This window comes from Pavona decussata, unplaced genomic scaffold (genome assembly GCF_977016875.1).
Source record: "Pavona decussata unplaced genomic scaffold, jaPavDecu1.1 SCAFFOLD_157, whole genome shotgun sequence".
Taxonomy (NCBI): Eukaryota; Metazoa; Cnidaria; class Anthozoa; order Scleractinia; family Agariciidae; genus Pavona; species Pavona decussata.
This window is the reverse complement of record NW_028145569.1, coordinates 631,063-652,373: the sequence shown is the minus strand read 5'-3', so window position 1 is coordinate 652,373 and position 21,311 is coordinate 631,063. Positions and strand designations below refer to the sequence as shown.

Genomic DNA, 21,311 nt, shown 5'->3' with positions numbered 1-21,311 from the left:
AGATAATAGCCAAACTCTTGCATATAAACAAAAAAACAAAGATGTGGCTGACTTGGGCCCTTTAAGACAGAGTGGTCGTCATACAAACATTTGTATTGTACGAAGATGTTTGCTAACTGTTTGCTTTTCTCTCCTAGAAAATGTAACTATTATTCACGCCAAACAAGCTAATGTTAACATAGGAGGAGACAATTCAGTGAACACTGTTAACACAAATCCAGGTTGGTTGCTGTGACATTCCAGAAAATTCCAAATATAAGCCCTTTATTTAATAAGCAGAGGCAGCGTGGCCGAGCGGCTAAGGCACCGGATGTGACATCTGGAGGTGGCGGGTTCAAGTCCCACTCTGGGTGCTGGGTAGAGTTGTTTCTCGGTAGCCCCATATTCAACTCTTCAGCTTCGCTTCTAAATAGCCAGCAGGTCTGCCTTCTACCAGTTGGGACTTCTAGTCATGTTATGTTCCATCTGAAATATTTATTTTTATTATATACACACGAGTGTTTTACTAGAAAATACACCACTTGTAAAATTCATACGAAACTACATCCGAGACCCGAGTGGCGTGTTTTCCATATCCTCACTAGTGAAGTTATTGATTACATTATTTCCCCACTTTTTCAAGGTTGTTTATGCAAACAGTCGGTGAAAACTGGGCGAGCGATAGATTTGTCTATATAATAAATATAAAATTACACGGTGGCTTGAAGATATGAATTTTATTTTCTCGTGTTAAAAACAATATTTTACACACACGCGCAAAATATTGTTTTTACCACTCGAAAATAAAATTCATATCTTAGCGCCGCCATGTAACATCCTCTTCGCCGCTCCACCAGCACCTTGTGTTGCAGACACTAACCAAAGGTAAATAAATTATATTATAAGCCGCCCAAGAAATGAGTCAATCGAATGTAGCAATGTCAGATGACTGTAACCCTTGTCTGCTCAAATGTTCCCTATTTTGTAACTGTTTTAACAGTAAATCCTTGTAAGAGGTATGGAAATTGGAGTAACCGACACTGAGATGTGTCGTAACGTACAGTTAACTGATGAAAAAAGTAAAAATAACTTTCACTGAGTTGTATCAAAACGTGCAATTAATTGGGGTTAGAAGAAAGCTCAAATGTCAATGGATGGTTGATGAACCCCGTCGAGACACTCTCCTTTGTTTTTAAAGTAAATTTTTATTTTATTAATATACAGTTCATCCACCTGATGTGACATCCCCTCTACGTTTGGGTAAACCGCCTGCAGGTTCTTGGAAGAACCCTGTCCATGATCCAAAGTCACCATCACCAGAACATGTACCGTTCACAGTGAGCAGATCGCCCACCCAAGAGGCGGAGAAGGACGCCAGAGAACCCATGCAAGAGTCTGGCGAACACGAGAAGGAGGGGGATTCACCTGCTCAGGAGGCGGGATTTCCAACCAGGGAAGGCAGTGAACCCATTCAAGAACTCGGCAAACCCAGTAGTGAGACGGAATCACCCATAAAAGAGGCCAGAGAACCTGTGCTTGAAGTTGGCAAACCCAGCAACGAGATGGAAGCACTGACTAAGGAAGCCAGCGAATCCATTCAGGAGGTTGGCAAACCCAACAGTGAGGTAGAGACACCCATAGAGGACATCAGAAAATCAGTCCAAGAAGTTGGTAAACCCACTAAGCAAGCAGACGCGCGGACTAAGGAAGCCAGAGTCGCCATCCAGGAGGCCGCCAAACCCACCAAGGAGGCGGGTTCGCCTACTAAGGAGACCACCGAACCGATTCAAGAGGTTGACAAACCCAGCATGCAGTCAAGGTCTCCCACTAAGGAGGCCAGAGAATCCATTCAAGAGGAGGGTAAACCCAGCAAGCAAGCTAAAGAGAGTAGAACGTCCATTCCAGAGGCGGGGTCAACCACCCAGGGGGATAGAGTTGCCATCCACTATGATGGGCAACCCACTCAGGAAGTTCTATTACCAACCAAGGACACAGGGTCAGCCATCCAAGAAGCGGTACCACCCGTCAAGGAGACCAGACAGCCCATTCAGGAGGCCAGTACATCCACCAAGAAAGCTGGATTTCCTGCCCAAGAAACGCCTGGCGGTGACACAATCATCGGTACGGCTGACGTAGAAAACAGAACAGAACTTCGCGGTGTTGAAGCTGACAGCTCTGAAGTTGGGAATAAATCTACCAAAGAAGATGCTCTGCCCACCCAGGAGACCATGGCCGCGGGTAAAGGGCCTTTTGAGGAGACTGGGAACGAGGAAGGGAAAGCACGACAGGAGACAGGAATACAAAGCGAACCTCAAGCAGTGAACATAGATAAGACAAAGCAAATTATGGAGGACAAGGAGGTTCTTCAAGGAGAGGTCTCTCAGGGGGAAACTCAGACAAAAAGTGAGAGCATGAAAGTCGAGACTGAAATTTCCAAGGAAGAGGCTCTTCCAACTCAAGAGACAATGGCCGCTGGCAAAGGACCTTTTGAGGAGACTGGGCTCGAGGTGGGTGTCAAGGGACAGGCTACAGACGAGCAAGAATAGTCAGTTCTATCTCGTGCGCAGTGCCCCGCGTCCTTCTTGGCTGGCGGATGGTCCAAGCATGAGAAGTAAAGGTTAAAGGGACTATGTCACGCCAGGTGCATGCGCGCGTTGGTGAAAAGCACTTTGAAATCGTTGACCCAAGTTTTCAAATTGCCGGTTTTCACTGTCACGCCACTGTCGTGTGCGTGAAAAAAAAATTGAAACCATTCCATGAATAAAGTCAAGACATTGACATGTTATAGATGATACGTAAATAAGAAACCTGTCCAAGTGTCAGGTCTGTGCGCTATTCCGTACTCGAGTTTTTTGACAAAATGTTTCGCACAAATTTATAGGGCTTAGTATGGAGACGCCATGTTGGTGTCCCTCTTAGGGGCACAAACATGGCGGCCGGAAATAGGAAAAAACATCCAGAGTTCACTTTTGCCAGAAAAGAGGTTTGTTTGCCCTTGTGAATTTTCGAATGTTAAGATGAATATTTCTCCTCAAACTTAAATTGTTTAGAATGCTGAAAATCACTCGAAGAGGCATTTTTAAGATACGGAACAGCTCTGTCACGGCCGTCCTCTTGATGTCACGCACGATGAAAACTCGGAGAGTCAAACTGTTCTATTTTCAAAAGGAAGTACGACATCGAGCTTAGAAATTGTGAAAAGACATATTTTTAGGTAATCTTTCCTTGAATTGCGGTAAAAATTTTGTAGGCCTCCCGGTTTTAAATTCTAGAATTTGGTGACGTCACGTGAAGACCAAGAATACCGTCGGAGAGTTCGGAAAGCTGTATTCATCTGATTGAATCGCATTCATCTTCAGAAAGTTAGCTGAATTTTTTTCTGTACAAACGTTCTCTAGTAATTACAGAAGCTGTTTGTTGCGATATTTTTGAAAGGTTTTGTAATGGCGGAAAAGCAAAAATCCCACGACGAGTTGTATACAAATTAGTCTCGACCGGACTGTACTGCGCATGTGCCCCAGCTGACATAGTCCCTTTAAGGCTTCTGGGATCTGACTTAAAGGAAATGCAACTGCTCTCAGACTGAGTTGCACGAGTCAGGCATAGCTGGCAACGTCACACGCTAAAATACTGATTTGGACTGGACTGGACTGGACTGGACTGGACTGGACGTCTGACAGCAACATAGAAGGAAAGGAGATCTAGACTGGATTATAATTTAGCGTTACTTGTCCTACTCATTCTCGAACAAGTGTTCTGGACTAGAACTTTCTATTGTAATGTATAACATAGTTTGATAAGTGCAAGTCTGATATTTTAGTGTTGTATTTTTAGCTTATTATTGCGCAGGTCTTGTCTTTGGGTGCTGATGTCACATTAACTTTAACTCCTTCTTTGTAATGGAAGGAGCACCAACGTCTCCGATTCCCTTTGAGCGGAGAAAAGGAACGACGTCTCCCCACAAACATCACTCTCGTCCTTTCGTAAGAACAATTTTCGAATGGCCTCTACCGAATTTAACGATATAATAGTGTCTGATTCTGCTTTGCCCATTGTCCCTATTCAGCTTATGTTGATTAAGTGACACTCATTCATTTTATGAAAGTTTTGTAGATTTGTATGGTGTTGATGAGTAACTACTTGTTTAATTATATCGTCTTGATAATTAGCTACTTGTTTATTATCTATTTACCAGATATTGAATACCTTGAATTTCGGTGTCCATATATAAGGCCTTAAAACCCTTGTGTTGATGAAGCCTGAGTTAGCCTATTAAGGTCTGGTTCCCCCGTAGGTGGATTACAAAAGATCATTCACAGGCGAGAACGTCCTGCTTGCCTTCCAGGTTTAGGGTTCCATGTGGGACTTAGGAGATATATTGTAGATGCCCACTGAGGTAAGTTAACAGGCTCAACTACACATGGAAAACAGCCTAGCTTACTCACTGCAACTTGTATGAAATCTCCTTAATTAAGTGGCTTATAATCGCCCTAAGTCGCCCAAACTTTCCTTAACTGACTTAAAATCGCTTCAATTTTACAGCGTGTTTTCCTACATTCTCCTTAAATCACCATAAGTCACCCTACCCAAAGTTACGTCGACGTTGGTTCCCAGAGTAGGCCTAATTTGGCAATCTTTGAGATCAAGCGGTGTTGGACACGGTTCACGTGATATTATTCGACCAAGCGTAATGTCGCCTCGGCAGAAGCAATGGCGGACGCTTTTGTCTCGGCATGTGAAGAAGGGCTAATCGTCTTCGATCAATTTCTGCGTTGACGCAAAGAAGTAAAGGAATATTTTCGGGGAGCTTTCAAGTTTAATATATGGGTCAGTGATTGTTCGGGTTTTAAGTTCAGGTAAGCACTTTTTGCTGTATTGAAAATGGTTGTCAAGTACACGCTTTTGACATGGACAATCGTTTGTCCGGTTTTTGACAAACAGGGGTCAGTATCGTGGATTATTTTCGCACAGAACTTTAGTTCGACAGTTGAACTTTAAGAAAAGTTCGGCGGGCCCAGGCGGGCCCCGCCGTTTTGACTGTGAAAATCGGCCTTGTAGTTTGGCCTTTTTCGTAATTTGTGGATTCTACTTCTCTTTTTGCGTCTAACGAAAATCCATCAAAAAAAATGAAAGGGCGTACTTTGTTGGCCAGCAATAAGTCGATGTAGTTCATACATAACTCGAGATATCAGAGGAAGAAAGTGCCGATCGAAATAAAGTTCGATTTGCCTGTTGAAGATCAATGCCAGAATCGAGAAAATTTATCAATTCCAAGTACCTCGATGTTTCGATTAGAAATTACACAATTCATTGAACAAGCAAACAAACACCACCCTACAATCAAATTCACGGCTGAAGTTTCAGATACTGAAATAACTTTCTTGGACACCATCATCTACAAAGACGTAAGATTCGAAACAAAATCTGTACTTGAAGTGCGAACCCACTTCAAGCCGACTGAGACATTTCAATATACACATTTCTCGTCCTGTCACCCAACCGGTGTCAAAAGGGGATTTGGGAAAGGAGAGGCTTTACGACTTCTGAGGACAAACTCTTCTAAAACATTATTTGAAGAGAAAATTAAAACCTTCAAAACGCACCTTGCAGAGAGAGGTTACTCTAAAGCGTTTATCAAAAAAACCTCGCACAGGTAAATTTTCAAGACAGATCACAAGCCCTCCAACAAAAGAATAAAAAAATTAAAAGAATCTTGCCGTTTGTAACACAATATCATCCATCAGTGCCAAACTTAAAGGAAATCCTTATGAGCAAATGGCATTTAATAGAGCAACAACCGCCACTAATATCATACAAGAGAGGGCGTTCCGTAAAAGACATACTCGTTAGAGCAAAACTATAACTGAACATGGCTAAAAACACGCGAGTGGGAGTCGCGCAGGCCTATCTTCATTCCTTTTTACACAGTGAATGACCGCTTTTTTTTTTAATAAACTTTAGTTAACAAATCTACAAACCGTACAAAATTACATAATCTTCTACAATACAATGATTACAGCTTCTCAAACTCATTAATAATTCATGCAGTCAAAAGCCAATAAATGACCTCCATTTCGGTCAGGTGGATGAATCTTGATACCCCAATGAAACACCAGATGAAACACCACCAGGTTTTCATCTCAGATGAAACATGTTTTTCATCTGAGATCAAACATTTGCATTTTAATGAGATTAATTTCTTATTGTTTCATTTGAGAAGACATGTCAAAAACTCGGGCTTCGTGCTTTATCACGGGTTCCAAATACCTCGAAACAGATGAAAGCACTCGGCCTGCGGCCTCGTGCTTTCATCTGTTTCTCAGTATTTGGAACCCGTGATAAAGCACTCGCCCTCGTTTTTGACATATTACTAGAAACACCAAAAAAAAAATAATAATAATAATAATAATAATAACAATAGTCGTGATAGTAAACATACGTTTAAAAACATGGTGGTGAAGTAATAACCTGACAGATGACAGATTTTAGCAGTAAACACTTCTCTTTTAGTAAATGGGAAAATCAAAAACACAGTATTGAGCAGTGCCAAGAACGAAATTAGAAGGAAATTAATGAATGCTGGAAAACAATAGCATCTAAGAAGCAAGGAGGCCAGTTGGGAAAAGCATACTAATTTGTGAATGACCGCTTTGTGCATCCAGCAGTACCGGTAGGCATCTATAGCTGCTAATTGCCCTGCGAACGATTTAATGTTTCTTTGAGCATGGAAAGCAGGGTTCCATTGGGGACTTACCAGACATATTATACATGCCCAATGAGGTATACAAATTGTGCAGTCTTTGCGGTAACGATTTACTCGTGAATTTTTAGTGTTTGTTAAACTTGTGTTTTAATTTCCTTTCACACATTTATGACACATTCCACTGGTGAACTTTAAGAACTTGGATACAGCAAAAGAGCCGAATACGATTACTGTTTTTGGAGTCAGGTTGGGGGGGGGGGGGGGGGGGCACAAGCAAGTACAGTGTCTATTTGAGGGATGGAGTGAAATATTACAGCTGCTTGAGGGACATCAAACATTTTAAGCTGCTTTCATGCTAGAATCTTCCGATCTCATCGAGGCGATAAATACTACCTGGCCCCTTATTTTTGGCGATATGTGTGCTTAACTTATGACTTACCCACTTGCACTTCAATGCTTTCAGATAATCATTAATTATTATTCCACAAATATCTAGCCCCAGTAATGCCACCATTGTTCTTTATTTCCATTTTAAAGTGAGTATTACAGCCATACACTTAACAAGTATTCTGAGACGAGTTTTGCAAGACAAATGCCTCCCAGAAAACTGCGGTAACCACAATTATTTAAGTCAAACCTAGGTCGACGGCCCCTTAATTTATCAGTTTATGCCCGCTGTTGTAACAACGACGTTTATTTGTCGTAATACAACAGTTAATGATCAAATCATATATGCTCCAAAGTAACTGTGAAAATTATCGTTGCCGCCTGACCCCATGTAAAGTTGGGAGGTGCTGTACGTCCGCAAGAAGATGGAGTCACCAGCGTTTAGTTTGAACACCCCACTTGCTGAATTGGTACCACCTCCAGATCCTCCGGATGGAGTGTCATGTGCAGGCGCTATCATCGAAAGCACTTTGTTGCCCACTTGAATGAAGAGTCTTCCATTGTTGCCGTAATTGAGGTTGGCATAAATGTAGTACCGTCCAGAGGTTGGCACAGTCAGTTTTCCGTCTTGGTAGGTCATTCCACCTTCAAGATGGCTATTTTGGCCACTAGCAGAGAAGTCCTTGATTACTAGAAACAAATTAAAAGCATGAAGCCTAACGAACAATTTATTTCAGTGCTTTCTAGCCATGCATGCTATTTAATCCTAAAAAGGATAATTTCTAAACATTAGTCAGCGTCCAAAGAAAATGGTTAAGAAAGAAAGTTACCCGTGTTGCCCGGATAAATCTTAGTTCCCACTCCGGAACACTCAATGTGAGCAGAAGGCTGGCATGGATCATCCTATAGAAAATAAAAACAAAACAAAGCCAATTAATTAATTTATAAGTTAATTGGAGCATATCTGTGTTCCCAACATATCATTGAGAGTCTGAGCTGAAATCGTGGAATGTTAGCTGCGTGTCGTTTTGGTGTGGAAATAGAATTAATTAACTTCTCTGTTTTATTTATTAGACGAATGATGAACATAAATTCGTCATATGGCTCAATTGTTCATGACACATATCTGTCAATTAACACTGATGCGCCATAAATTTTGAGAAATTACCTCAAGCTTGCCTGCAAGGTTTTGCGACCGAAAAAAATTCATGACGATGAAATAAAAATTCTACTCCACTTTGTTGGTTTCTCAAAAGCATTGTGTCGTAAGCTGTGGGGTTTTAAAATCATTTTATAAAGCCCTTGGCAAAAGAATCGGTAGAGTAACTTAAAATTACCATTCCTTTCTTGCCTTCAGTACTGAGAAAATTACTGCCGGTAATCTAGGGGAATAAATAAGCAACGTACTGCGTATCCATGTATTCCTGGGCAGAAATACAAGTTGGCACAAAGGATGGCAGCAAAGACTGCGACGATCTTCATCTTGATAGTCCTCAAGTTTACTCTGTGGTATAAAGACAAAAAGGAGCCCTTGGAATTAAAATCACGCAAAAGAGTCCATTGTTTTAATATAGAGCCTTAACTTACAACTGCAAATATAGTCAAAAGCAGGCACCCCTGAGTCTAGTATGGTCTTCTTACATCCTCCTTGAGATTACATTTTCATTCATTAAGGTTCTGCTCGGAAACACCCCTTGTTTTTGTTACCTTGAGCGAGCTTAATTTATGCAGGATTGAGGTTATTCAACACTACAATTTTTTTTTTAGGCCGAAGGGAACTCAGTAAATTTTAAGAAATTGAAACCAAGTGGAAGATTTGCATAATCTGTAAAGGGCCTGGCACGAATTCAAATTGCATGACTTCAACTAGGATTTCAAGCTTCTCCCAAAGTGGTTTACGGGAAATTGAGTTTAGTCGAAGTCATTTATCAGAGGCCATTCTAATAAAATGTTTCGTTTCCCATCGCCCCGTCTCTTGTAATGGTGTGTCGGTTGGTCAGGAAAAAAAAAAATGAACGCTTAAAGGGGTCTGGGTTCCAGAGAAGGCCGAGCTGCTAAGTAAGAAAGCCTGGTTTCAAAGTCAACTCGAAAACGTTTTTTTTTCGTTCGTTATTCGCAGTATCGATGTTAATTAAGAAAAACGACATAAAACAAGATCGCGTGCTTGGAAATTAAAGTATTTGCTTCTTTGACTTGTGAATCAGGATTTTTTTTAGTTTTCGGAAAAAAGGGGGGCCGGTCAGGCGATGGGAAACAAATGGCCCGAGAGAAAATAAAAGAAATATCTTTACCGACCACCGACTAAAATACACCTATTCAGAAATGAATAATTATATAACTTGCCTTATCGACAACACTAAAACCTTTCATCCTGCTTGTCGAAACTGATGATTATCGATTCATTCGATTTATTGCTTAGCGCCTGGAATGAAATTAGCATTTGTGTGTCGAGATAATGTCATATCACTGTTTTAATTTCTACACTTTTCTAAAGGGTTGAGTTAAGCCAATGTTTATAAGACGTTTTGTGACTGTATTTCTAAGAGAACGAGAGGGTCTTTTCAGTTTCCATCTGTAATAATGCTTTTGAATATATATCAGAAAGTCTTTTTAAAAAAACTTTTAAAAATATATCTCATCTAATCTTTTCGGTAAGTTCAAAACAGCAATAAATTTAAAATAGAATCGTTTGCCGAAAAATATGTCCAGGAGAGGAAAACTTCCCTTCGATGCAGAAAATGTTTCTGCTTTGTGAATAGGCTGTTAAATTCCCTTTAACAATTTCACACCATCAGTTTAAAGCGACACAAAAACTATATAATTCCATGGATTTACCTGTGCGCAATATTTATTGTCCTGTTTTGCTTTTAATAAAACTTGATAGCTATCAATTAATACATGTTTCAAAGGAAATAAATGGCCTTCTCAGAGGTGCAAAGAAGAAACCGCGGTAGATATCTCTACAACCTTGAAAACTAAACGAGAACGCTCAATTGGCCTTTTCCGGTCATACCACTCATGGCGCATTGATATTCTTTAAAGCAGAGGATATTCTTCAGCCCAAGACAACGAAAGCGCTTGCAGTCGGTTTAGTTGTGACAAATTGCTTCCCTCAGTTTAGTGTCTTGCAAACGCCACACTTTTGTCTCTTTTTACCGACTAAAGCTTTTTGATGCTACCACTGAGGAACCTTACTTAATGAGAAGGGAAACTTTTTCAATCACTTGACCTACGTCCTTTGTACACGTATAAAATCTCTTGATACTTGATTAAAGACGAATGGAAATTGCTCGCGCAATTCTCTCTCTCTCTCTCTCTCTCTCTCTCTCTCTCTCTCTCTCTCTCTCTCTCTCTCTCTCTCTCTCTCTCTCTCTCTCTCTGTCTCTCTCTGTCTCTCTCTCTCTGTCTCTCTCTCTCTCTCTCTCTCTGTCTCTCTCTCTCTCTCTCTCTCTCTCTCTCTCTCTCTCTCTCTCTCTCTCTCTCTCTCTCTGTCTCTCTGTCTCTCTCTCTCTCTCTCTCTCTCTCTCTCTCTCTTTCTCTCTCTCTCTCTCTCTCTCTCTCTCTCTCTCTCTCTCTCTCTCTCTCTCTCTCTCTCTCTCTCTCTCTCTCTCTCTCTCTCTCTCTTTCTTTCTTTCTTTTTTTTTTCATCAAATGCACGCAATATTGCACAAATGCTTGCTACGCGTTCTGGCTTCTCTAGTTTAATGTTGTTTTGGAGGTTTCATAATTTATAAGTCATATTTTGTCGCGTTAAAACAGCATTTAGGTCCCAAAATGTGTGAGACTCTCACAGATAGCGATGGTTCTTAAGCCGGAACGTCTTTGGCTAAGTAAAGGAAGCACTCGTTTGCAAAGTAGGTTGTAAGATGGATCATAACTTAACGAGTTTTTATTTCGGCCCTTTTTCAAACTTTTCCACTGTTAGTGATGTCCAGCGAACGACTTAGAATGCACGCTAGCAAGGAGATTCAAATACACCGCGACCCTCAAAACCGATGTTTCAATTAAGTTAAAATACGTCGAAGTGCTTACCTAAATGGTATCAAAAGTAAACTCACGTGAAAAAGACTACTTTCTTAAATCCGATCTCTTTCCCGATTAGAGAAAATAAATTGCACAACTGCTCGATTGTTAGAGAATATTTTTTCATAGTGACTTACCTTCTTGTCCGTCGTATCTCTTCAAGGTATTCGTCATAAATGGTATAATTTCATGAAAACAAACTATAAATTTTGTTTACATGTGATAATTTGAACTGGATTTCTAAAACTGATAACGAGGTTGTCAAAACGTCTTTCAATTAAGTTAAACCCCGCCTCAAGGCTTTCTGGGAACTTAAAGATAAAGTTAGAAAGATAAGACTGAGGCCGATGATTAATTTGCATGCATCACGGAAGGCGATTGAACTCGCTCCGTCTCGAAGAAGAGAAAAAGGTTGGAAACCACCCGGCACAACTGAGCCATAAACCAATCTTGCTGAATGCCTGGTCCGCTCAGTATCAAGAAAAGTCATTAATAAATTAATGCTCAAGCAATAAAGCATCAACGAAGCGGCTATTTTGGGGTAGTTCCCGTTGTTAATATAGGTTTTGTGTCCGATAAGTAATCCCCCAAAATGACAGGTTTTTACAGTGATAATTACAGTGACGACTTCAAAGATCATTTTCCTCCTAGTGTAGTTAAAAAAAGACGCCTCAGTCTTCTTTAGCCTCGAATTTGTTTAATGCTTGTGATTCATCAAATCAAGTTAGCAAAATAAAGTGTTTTGGTGTGATTGAACGCTACAAAACGCCGAAGGGAACTCAGCAAGTTTTAAGAAATTGCATAATCTGAAAAAGGCTTGACACGAATTCAAATTGATTGACCTTCACTAGGATTTCAAGCTTCTCCCAAAGTGATCTACGGGAAATTGAGTCTAGTCGAAGACATTTGCCCTACAGAAAATTAAAGAATTTTCTCTACCGTCTATCGATTAATTGAAATACTCCTTTTCAGAAATGAATAACTTGCCTTGTCAACAACACTAAAACATTATACCCGCCTGCTTGTCGAAACTGATGATTATATTCATTCGATTTATTGGTGAGCGCCTGGAATAAAATTAGCATTTGTGTGTCGATATAATGTCCAATCTCTGTTTTAATTTCTACACGTTTCTAAAGGGTTGAGTTAAACCTTCTTCCTTTGTTCACGTATAAAATCTTTTGATACTTGATAAGACGAATGGAAATTGCTAGCGCAATTCTCCTTTTTTCATCAAATGCACACAATATCGCAAGAATGCTTGCTAAACGTTCTGACATCTCTAGTTTAATGTTGTCTTGGAGGTTTCACATTTTATAAGTCTTTTTTTGTCGTGTTAAAACAACATTTAGGTCACAAAATGTGTGAGACTCTCACAGATAGCGATGGTTCTTTAAAGCCGGAACGTCTTTGGCTGAGTAAAGGAAGCACTCGGTTGCAAAGTAGGTTGCAAGATGGATTATAACTTAACGTGCTTTTATTTCAGCCCTTGTTCAAACTTTTCCACTGTTAGTAATGTCCAAAGAACGACTTAGAATGCACGCTAGCAAGGAGATTCAAATACACCGCGACCCTCAAAACCCGTGTTTCAATAAATAAGTTAAAATACGTCGAAGTGCTTACCTAAGTGGTATCAAAAGTAAACTCACGTGAAAAAGACTTCTTTCTGAAATCCGTTCTCTTTCCCGATTAGAGTAAAAAACTTTGCTCAACTGCTTCATTGATAGGGAATATTTCTTTCATAGTAACTTACCTTCTTTTCCGTCGTATCTCTTCAAAGCATTTGTCATGAATGGTATAATTTCATGAAAACAAACTATTAAATTTGTTAAAAAAATGTTAATTTAAACTTGATTTCAAAAACTGATTACAAGGTTGTCAAAATACCTTTCAATCAAGTTCTTTTTGACGAGTTGAAAATGGAAATATTCTAAATAGAATCGTTTGCCGAAAAGTATTTCAAGGAAATTGCTCCATTGTTAGGGAATATTTTCTTCATAGTAACTTACTTTCTTTTCCGTTGTATCTCTTCAAGGCACTCGTCATGAATGGTATAATTTCATGTAAACAAACCATTTAATTTGTTCACGTGATAATTTGAAGTAATATTTATAAAATATTTGAGATAGTACGCGCGCTCTTATTGGTCGATAGGTGTGTTTAGATGAGAGTATGTAAACACAGTTGTGACGTCACGCTTTCTGTGTCTCCCGGCACAATTTGAAAACATTTCAAAGCTTTCGCAAGACTCGCAAAGTAATTTCAAGTACAACTCTTTAGGAAATGGTGAAAAATTTTCCCAAAATTTGGATCGGGGTTTGCCCTGAACCCGAGGGAAAAAAAGCAAAAGAAAGAAGAACCACAGCGCTTTGCCTGCCTCGCTAGACGACCTCGGCGAGGGAGCTCAAGTGAAGACGACAAAATATGCAACAAATACGCAGTAAACATTTTTCAAGGTAATTTTTGCATCTGAGTTCAACAATAAAATTCCCTAAAAGACATTCTTTATTCAAGAAATGTACACGAAAACGAACACAAAACTAACTTTGTACGGCCGGTTGCCGTGTTTTGGCTGTCAAATTTGTATAAAATGTATTTTCTCTGAGACTTTCTCAGCGTAATAATCTACTGTTACGATTACTATTACCAGCAACAACTTCACAGTCTGGATCCGCTGCTTGTGCAATGATTCCTAAACAGCAAAACTTCACAAGGCACGATGAGCACAACTCGAATTCTCGGCCATCTCAGGCTGCCACATCGGGCAAGTTCCCGTAACTTTCAAGAGCGACCATGGACAGTGACATTCATTGTCAGCGTAAATAAACTCTTTATCTTGAAGTTCTTTCCTTACAGAATCGTATATTTTGAACATTTCTTCTAGTTTTCACCGAATGTTCGGTATTTTTCTGCAAGATTTACGAGAATTCAAAGCTGAACTGATCGCTGTCATCCACACGGGGCTCGCTGACGCTTGCCACAAATTTCAACTTGATTTTGACTTTTATAACGCAAATTTTGATTGGTTCCTGTGTTGTCAGGTGCGCGTTTTCATTGGCTAGTAAAAAAATGATTGTCCAGAGCGTGTACAGAGAACATCTATTTCAATCAAGAAATAAATGAACAAAATTTCCCTTCATTTGTCGAGTTATTTTTTTAGAAATATTTTATAAAAGCAATAGAGGACTTTTTTCCCGTGTTTACATAGCCTCATCTAAACACTCGGGGAGTTGGGAGAATTCTCGAAAGTTATACAAACCCTCGACTGCGTCTCGGGTTTGCATAACTGTCTCGAATTCTCCCAACCCTCCTCGTGTTTAGATGAGGCTATGTAAACACGGAAAAAGTCCTCTATTGCTTAAATCAAACACGAGAAGCAATGTTTCATCACATTTCAAACACCGAGAAGAGAGTTAAAAATACGACGCGTAGCGGAGTATTTTTGACGAACTTGGAGGTTTTTGATATTGTGATGAGACACTGTGGTGAGTGTTTGATATAACTTCTCAAACAAACTGATTTTGAAGGAGAAATTAAGGATGCAAAAACGAAGAGTTTTTCATCAGATATCCAAACACGTCACGGTGCATGATTTCCTTTGTCTTTGACTTTCAGATAATTAATGAGTTTGAGAACTGGATTTCAAAAACTGATAACGAGGCTGTCAAAATGTCTTTCAATCAAGTTAAACCCCTCCTCATGGCTTTCACGCCCCAAGTTCAAGTTTAAGTTTATTAAAAGATTTAAACATAGACAAAGGGAAGATAAGCACTGCTCGCAGTTAGCTACAGCTATTCGAGGAGAGCAGTGGTTTTGACGCATAACAAATAACAGCAGTTCAACCTTACAGAATTAAAATAAAGTAACTTACAATACTGTAGCATGTAAAACAAGAGAAAAGGAAATACATGACAAAGAACTAAGACTAGATGTGCACAAATAAAGAAACGATATTTGCGATAGAAAATACTTAGCCAAGCTGGGAACTAAAAGGGGAAGTATCACGAAAATTTGCTGTCATTTCAAAACCCAAAAATGTTTGACTGTCAGCAGAAACAACGAAATAATTGTCAAGTTTGTTAAAAATTATCACCCCAGTGCAATAAAACTGTCAATAAGTGCCTCTGGCAGAGACAGAGTAGGCTGGTTTGGATTGAAACTTGAAAAATATTAGGCTAATGTTTTTTCAAGTTCTCGCATTTTTGTTTCCAAAATGCGCTAGAACAGATCACAATAGATCTCATATCACCCATGACGCATTAATATTTTTAAAAGAAGAGGATTTTCTGCAGCAAAGGACAACGAAATGCTTGCAGTCGGTCAGAATTGTGACAAACCGCTTCCCTCAGTTAGTGTCTTGCAAACGCCACACTTTTGTCTCTTTTTACCAACTAAAGCTTTTTGATGCTACCACTGAGGTGACTTTAAGGGAAGCGAAACTTATTCAATCCTTTGCGCTCCGTCCTTTGTACACGTATAACATCTCTTGATACTTGATAAGACGAATGGAAATTGCTCGCGCAATTCTCTCTCTTTTTTTTTTTTTTCATCAAATACACGCAATATCGAAAGAATGCTTGCCAAGCGTTCTAACTTCTCCAGTTTATTATGTTGTCTTGCAGGTTTCATAATTTATAAGTTATATTTTGTCATGTTAAAACAACTTTAAATTCACAAAATGTTTGAGACTGTCACAGATAGCGATGGCTCTTCAGCCGGAACGTCCTTGGCTGAGTAAAGGAAGCACTCGGTTGCAAAGTAAGTTGCAAGATGGATGATAACTTTACGAGCTTTTATTTCAACCCTTGTTCACTTGAAAGTTTTCCACATTTACTAATGTCCAGCGAACGACTAAGAATGGACGCTAGCAAGGAGATTCAAATAAACCGTGACTCTCGAAATCCAAGTTTCAATTAAGTTAATATACGTTGAAGTGCTTACCTAACTGGTACTCAAAGGCAAACTGACGTGATAAAGACTACTTTCTTAAATCCGTTCTCTTTCCTGATTAGAGAAAATAAATTGCACAACTGCTCAATTGTTAGACTATTTTTTCATAGTTAACTTACCTTCTTGTCCGTCGTATCTCTTCAAGATATTCGTCATAAATGGTATAAATTCATGAAAACAAACTATAAATTTTGTTTACATGTGATAATTTGAACTGGATTTCAAAAACTGATAACGAGGTTGTCAAAACGTCTTTCAATCGAGTTAAACCCCGCCTCAAGGCTTTCTGGGAACTTAAAGATAAAGTGAGAAAGATAAGACTGAGGCCGATGATATGCATGCATCACGGACGGCGATTGAACTCGCTCTGTCTCAAAGAAGAGAAAAAAGTTGGAAACCACCCAGCACAACTGAGTCATAAAACAAACTTGCTGAATGCCTGTTCCACTCACTTTTAAGAAAGGTTATGCTTAAAATCAATGTTCACGCAATAAAGCATCAACGAGGCGGCTATTTTGGGGTAGTTCCCGTTGTTAATATAAGTTTTGTGTCCGATAAGTAATCCCCAAAATGACGGGTTTTTAAAATAATAATTACAAAGATCATTGCAAAGATCAAAGGCTTCAAAGATCATTTTCCTCCCGGTGTTGTTAAAAAACACGTTTTAGTCTTCTTTAGCCTCGAATTTGTTGAATGCTTGTGATTCATCAAATCAAGTTAGCAAAATAAAGTGTTTTGGTGTGATTGAACGCTACAAAACGCCGAGGGAACTCAGCAAGTTTTAAGAAATTGAAACCACGTGGAAAATTTGCATAGTATGAAAAGGGCTTGACACGAATTCAAATTGCTTGATCTCAACTAGGATTTCAAGCTTCTCCCAAAGTCATCTACGAGAACTGAGTCTAGTCGAAGACATTTACCCGACAGAAAATTAAGGAATTTTCTCTACCGTCTATCGATTAAAATACTCCTTTTCAGAAATGAATAACTTGCCTTGTCAACAACACTAAAAATTTACAGCCTGCTTGTCGAAACTGATGATTATATTCATTCAATTTATTGGTAAGTGCCTGGAATAAAATGAGGATTTGTGTGTCGCGATAATGTCATATCACTGTTTTAATTCGTACACTTTTCTAAAGAGTTGAGTTAAGCCAATGCGTATCTGACCTTTCATGACTGTATTTCTGAGTGACCGAAAGTGTCTTTTCAGTTTTCAGTTTTAATAATGCTTTTGAATATACATCTGAAAGTCTTTTTTAAATAATGTTCAAAGATATATCTCATCTAATCTTTTGGTGAGTTCAAAACAGCCAATTTAAAATAGAACCGTTTGCCGAAAAATATGTCCACGTAGGGAAAACCTCCCTTGGATGCAGTGAATGATTCCGCTTTGTTACAAGGCTGTCAAATCCCCTTAAACAATTTAACACCGTCAGTTTAAAACGTTGGAAAAACTTTATAATTCCATGGATTTACCTGTGCGCAACAATTATTGTCCTGTTTTGCTTACAATAAAACTTGATAGCTATCAATGAATAAACGTTTCAAAGGAAATAAATGGCTGCGGAAGTCTTCTCAGAGGTGCGGCATGTTTGTTCTGTAAAGAAGAAACCGCGGTGGATATCTCTACCACCTTGAAAACTAAACGAGAACGCTCAATTGGCTTTTTCCCCTCATACCACTCATGGCGCATTGATATTCTTTAAAGAATAGGATATTCTTCAGCCCAAAACAACGAAAGTGCTTGCAGTCGGTTTAATTGTGACAAATCGCTTCCCTCAGTTTAGTGTCTGGCTGTACCAATATTGCACACGCCACACTCTTGTCTCTTGTTACCAACCAAAGCTTTTTGATGCTACCACTGAGATGACTTTGTGGGAGACGGAACTTATTCAATCACTTGACCCACGTCCATTGTACACGTATAAGATCTCTTGATACTTGATAAGACGAATGGAAATTGCTCGCGCAAGTCTCTCTCTCTTTTATTTTATTTTTTTTTTTTTTCATCAAATGCACGCAATATCGCAAGAATGCTTGCTAAGCTTTCTGGCCTCTCTAGTTTATTGTGTTGTCTTGGAGGTTTCATAATTTACAAGTCATATTTTGTCATGTTAAAAAAAACATTTAAGACACAAAATGTGTGACTCTCACTGATAGCGATGGTTCTTAAGCCAGAGCGTCTTTGGCTGAGTAAAGGAAGCACTCGCTTGCAAAGTAGATTGCAAGATGGATGATAACTTAACGAGCTTTTATTTCAGCCCTTGTTCAAACTTTTCCACAGATAGTAATGTCCTGCAAACGACTTAGAATGCACGCTAGCAAAGAGATTCAAATACACCGCGACTCTCAAAACCCGTTTTTCAATTAAGTTAAAATACGTTGAAGTGCTTACCTAGCTGGTACTCAAAAGTAAACTCACGTGAAAAAGACTACTTTCTTAAATCCCTTCTCTTTCCCGATTAGGGAAAATAAATTTCACAACTGCTCGATTGTTAGAGAATATTTTTTATAGTAACTTACCTTGTTGTCCGTCGTATTTCTTCAAGGTATTCGTCATAAAAGGTATAGTTTCATGAAAACAAGCTATTAAATTTGTTTACATGTGATAATTTGAACCGGATTTCAAAAACTGATAACGAGGTTGTCAAAATGTCTTTCAATCAAGTTAAACCCGTCATTCTTACGGCTTTACGGGAACTTAAAGATAAAGTGAGAAAGATAAGATTGAGTCTGATGATACTCCACCGAAAACCTCCTCTAAGGCAGTGCCTTTTTTAACCGAAAAGCAGGATTTTTGTGAATGAGACATACGGCAGGTTGGAGCCATTCAGTAGTGAGGCAAAAATGCTCCGAAAACCGGTTTGTTTTTGTTCAACTTTGGCAGCCATTTTGATTTTTCTTGTTTTCTTGGTCAGTTGTATTCTCTGTTAAAATAGTGATGCCGTTGAACATAAGAACTGGCCGAATTTCGAAAAAAAGCGGGAAGAAACAGAAAGGTTCCGTGTATCAACAAGCCGATAACGGCTTTATCACAAATTTATTCAAATTTCCTTTTATTCTGCGCTCAGTACCCTCTCTACTTCATAAAAAGGACCTTTCGTTGTTGCTGGTCGATTCTTTAAGAATTCAGCAGCACTCACATCTCTTAAAGCCTTGCAGAATGCCCCGCTTACTCTTTTATTTGATCTGGCCGCCATTTTAAATCCGCGCCTGCGATACAAACTGCTTGCTGTCAGGGATTTCTGGTTATGACAACTGAGTCATAAACCAAACTTGCTGAATGCCTGTTCCGCTCAGTATTAAGAAAGCTTTTACTTAAAACCAATGTTGACGCAATAAAGCATCAACGAGGCGGCTATTTTGGGGTAGTTCCCGTTGTTAATATAGGTTTTGTGTCCGATAAGTAATCCCCCAAAATGACAGGTTTTTACAATGATAATTACAGCGACGACTTCAAAGATCATTTTCCTCTCAGTTTAGTTAAAAAGACGTCTTAGTCTTCTTTAGCCTCGAATTTGTTTAATGCCCGTGATTTGTCAAATTAGGTTAGCAAAATGAAGTGTTTTGGTACTATTGAACGCTAGAAAACTCCGAAGGGAACTCAGTAAGTCTTAAGAAATTGAAACCGGGGGGGAAATTTACACAATCGGTAAAGGGCTTGACAAGAATTCAAAGTGCTTGACTTCAACTAGGATTTCAAGCTTCTCCCAAAGTGGTTTACGGAACATTGAATATAGTAGAAGACATTTACCCGACAGAAAATTAAAGAATTTTTCTCCACCGACCATCGATTAAAATACTCCTTTTCAGAAATGAATAACTTGCCTTGTCCGGCAACAACACTAAAACATTACACCCTGCTTGTCTAAACTGATGATTATATTCATTCGATTTATTGGTGAGCGATGGAATAAAATTAGCAATTGTCTATCGAGATAATGTCATATCACTGTTTTAATTTCTACACTTTTCTAAAGGGTTGAGTTAATCCAATGTGTATTTGACCTTTCGTGACTGTATTTCTGAGAGATGGAGAGGGTCTTTTCAGTTTTCAGTTTTAATAATGCTTTTGAATGTATATCGGGAAGTCTTTTTAAAATAAAGTTTAAAGATATATCTCATCTAATCTTTTTGGTGAGTTCAAAATACATGTATTAAAATTTAAAATAGAATCGTTTGCCGAAAAAATATGTCCACGGGAGGAAAACTTCCGTTCGATGCAGTAAATGACCCCGCATTGTAAAAAGGCTGTTAATCTTCTTAAACAATTTAACAGCATCAGCTAAAACGTTGCAAAACCTATATAATTCCATGGATTTAACTTTGCGCAACAATCGCAGTTAAACAGCATTTAGGTCACAAAATGTGTGAGACTCCCACAGATAGCAATGGTTCTTAAGCCGGAACGTCAAGGAAGCACTCGGTTGCAAAGTAGATTGCAAGAAGGATGATAATTTAACGAGCTTTTATTTCTGCCCTTGCTCAAGCTTTTCCACAGATAGTAATATCCAGGGAACGACTTAGAATGCCGCTAGCAAGGAGATTCAAGTAAATCGTGACTCTCGAAACCCATGTTTCAATTAAGTTAAAATACGTTGAAGTGCTTACCCAAGTGGTACTCAAAAGTAAACTCAAGTGAAAAAGACTACTTTCTTAAACCCGTTCTCTTTCCTGATTAGAGAAAATAAATTGCACAACTGCTCGATTGTCAGAGAATAGTTTTTCATAGTAACTTACCTTCTTGTCTGTCGTATCTCTTCAAGGTATTAGTAATGATAATGATTATGTTTATTTGTGCTTTTTTCTATTTACATGTTGCTTATTACAATCTTTTAGTGGTGTTATATAAATTAAATTAATTATTAGTTAAATTAATGTGTAAAGCAAGGAAGCTAAATAAACCATTAGGTTGTCTTGTTAGCTCCCCTGGCTAATTTAGGTTCTAGATAGCAGGCAAAAAAGAAAGAAAAGAAAAGAAAAGAAAGAAAAAGAAAAAAAAAATGAAAAAGCAAAAGGAAGGAAGAACTTATTAATTGTAAAAAAAGTTAACGTATGTTACGAGGTCAGCATAAAAGAAAATTAGTTCATTTGTTGTTCTGACAGTAAATAATGTATAATTTGTTTCGGAAAAGCAGACACACTTTGTATGTGTTTTTTTAAAGGAGTTGGAAGGTCTTTCCAAATATCGGTTGCCATGAAGGAGATTAATTGTTTACCTACATTAGTTCTTACGTTCGGCTTATAAAGATTATGCTTAGCTGCA

General features: G+C 38.7%; 2 protein-coding genes across 3 annotated transcripts in view; one reads left to right on the top strand and one right to left on the bottom strand.

Annotated features, from left to right (window-relative positions):
* Positions 1-6,000, top strand: part of LOC146465074 (NFX1-type zinc finger-containing protein 1-like) — a 38,337-nt gene extending 32,337 nt beyond the window's left edge. For both annotated transcript variants that reach the window (XM_085128980.1, XM_085128979.1), the window contains exons 25-26: positions 138-221; positions 1,204-6,000. In XM_085128980.1, the coding sequence (XP_084985106.1) occupies positions 138-221; positions 1,204-2,525 (1,406 nt within the window). In that variant the 3' untranslated portion in view covers positions 2,526-6,000. The remainder of the gene's footprint in view (positions 1-137; positions 222-1,203) is intronic.
* A 1,184-nt stretch (positions 6,001-7,184) lies between these two features.
* LOC146465073 (uncharacterized) lies at positions 7,185-12,892 on the bottom strand. Its single transcript, XM_085128981.1, has 4 exons — positions 12,846-12,892; positions 8,477-8,573; positions 7,900-7,972; positions 7,185-7,759 (listed from the first exon to the last, which is right to left on the bottom strand). Exons 2-4 carry the CDS (start codon positions 8,549-8,551, stop codon positions 7,404-7,406), a joined length of 504 nt encoding a protein of 167 aa, XP_084985107.1. The 5' UTR covers positions 8,552-8,573; positions 12,846-12,892; the 3' UTR covers positions 7,185-7,403.
* Positions 12,893-21,311: the final 8,419 nt, after the last annotated feature.

What these genes read in the sequence shown, in the direction of transcription:
- LOC146465073 (XM_085128981.1), bottom strand. Translation starts at nt 8,551, where the DNA reads ATGAAGATCGTCGCAGTCTTTGCTGCCATCCTTTGTGCCAACTTGTAT. An exon ending in CAGGAATACATGGATACGCA is followed by an intron (nt 7,973 to 8,476) that starts GTACGTTGCTTA and finishes TATTTTCTATAG; the next exon opens with GATGATCCATGCCAGCCTTC. An exon ending in GATTTATCCGGGCAACACGG is followed by an intron (nt 7,760 to 7,899) that starts GTAACTTTCTTT and finishes ATTTGTTTCTAG; the next exon opens with TAATCAAGGACTTCTCTGCT.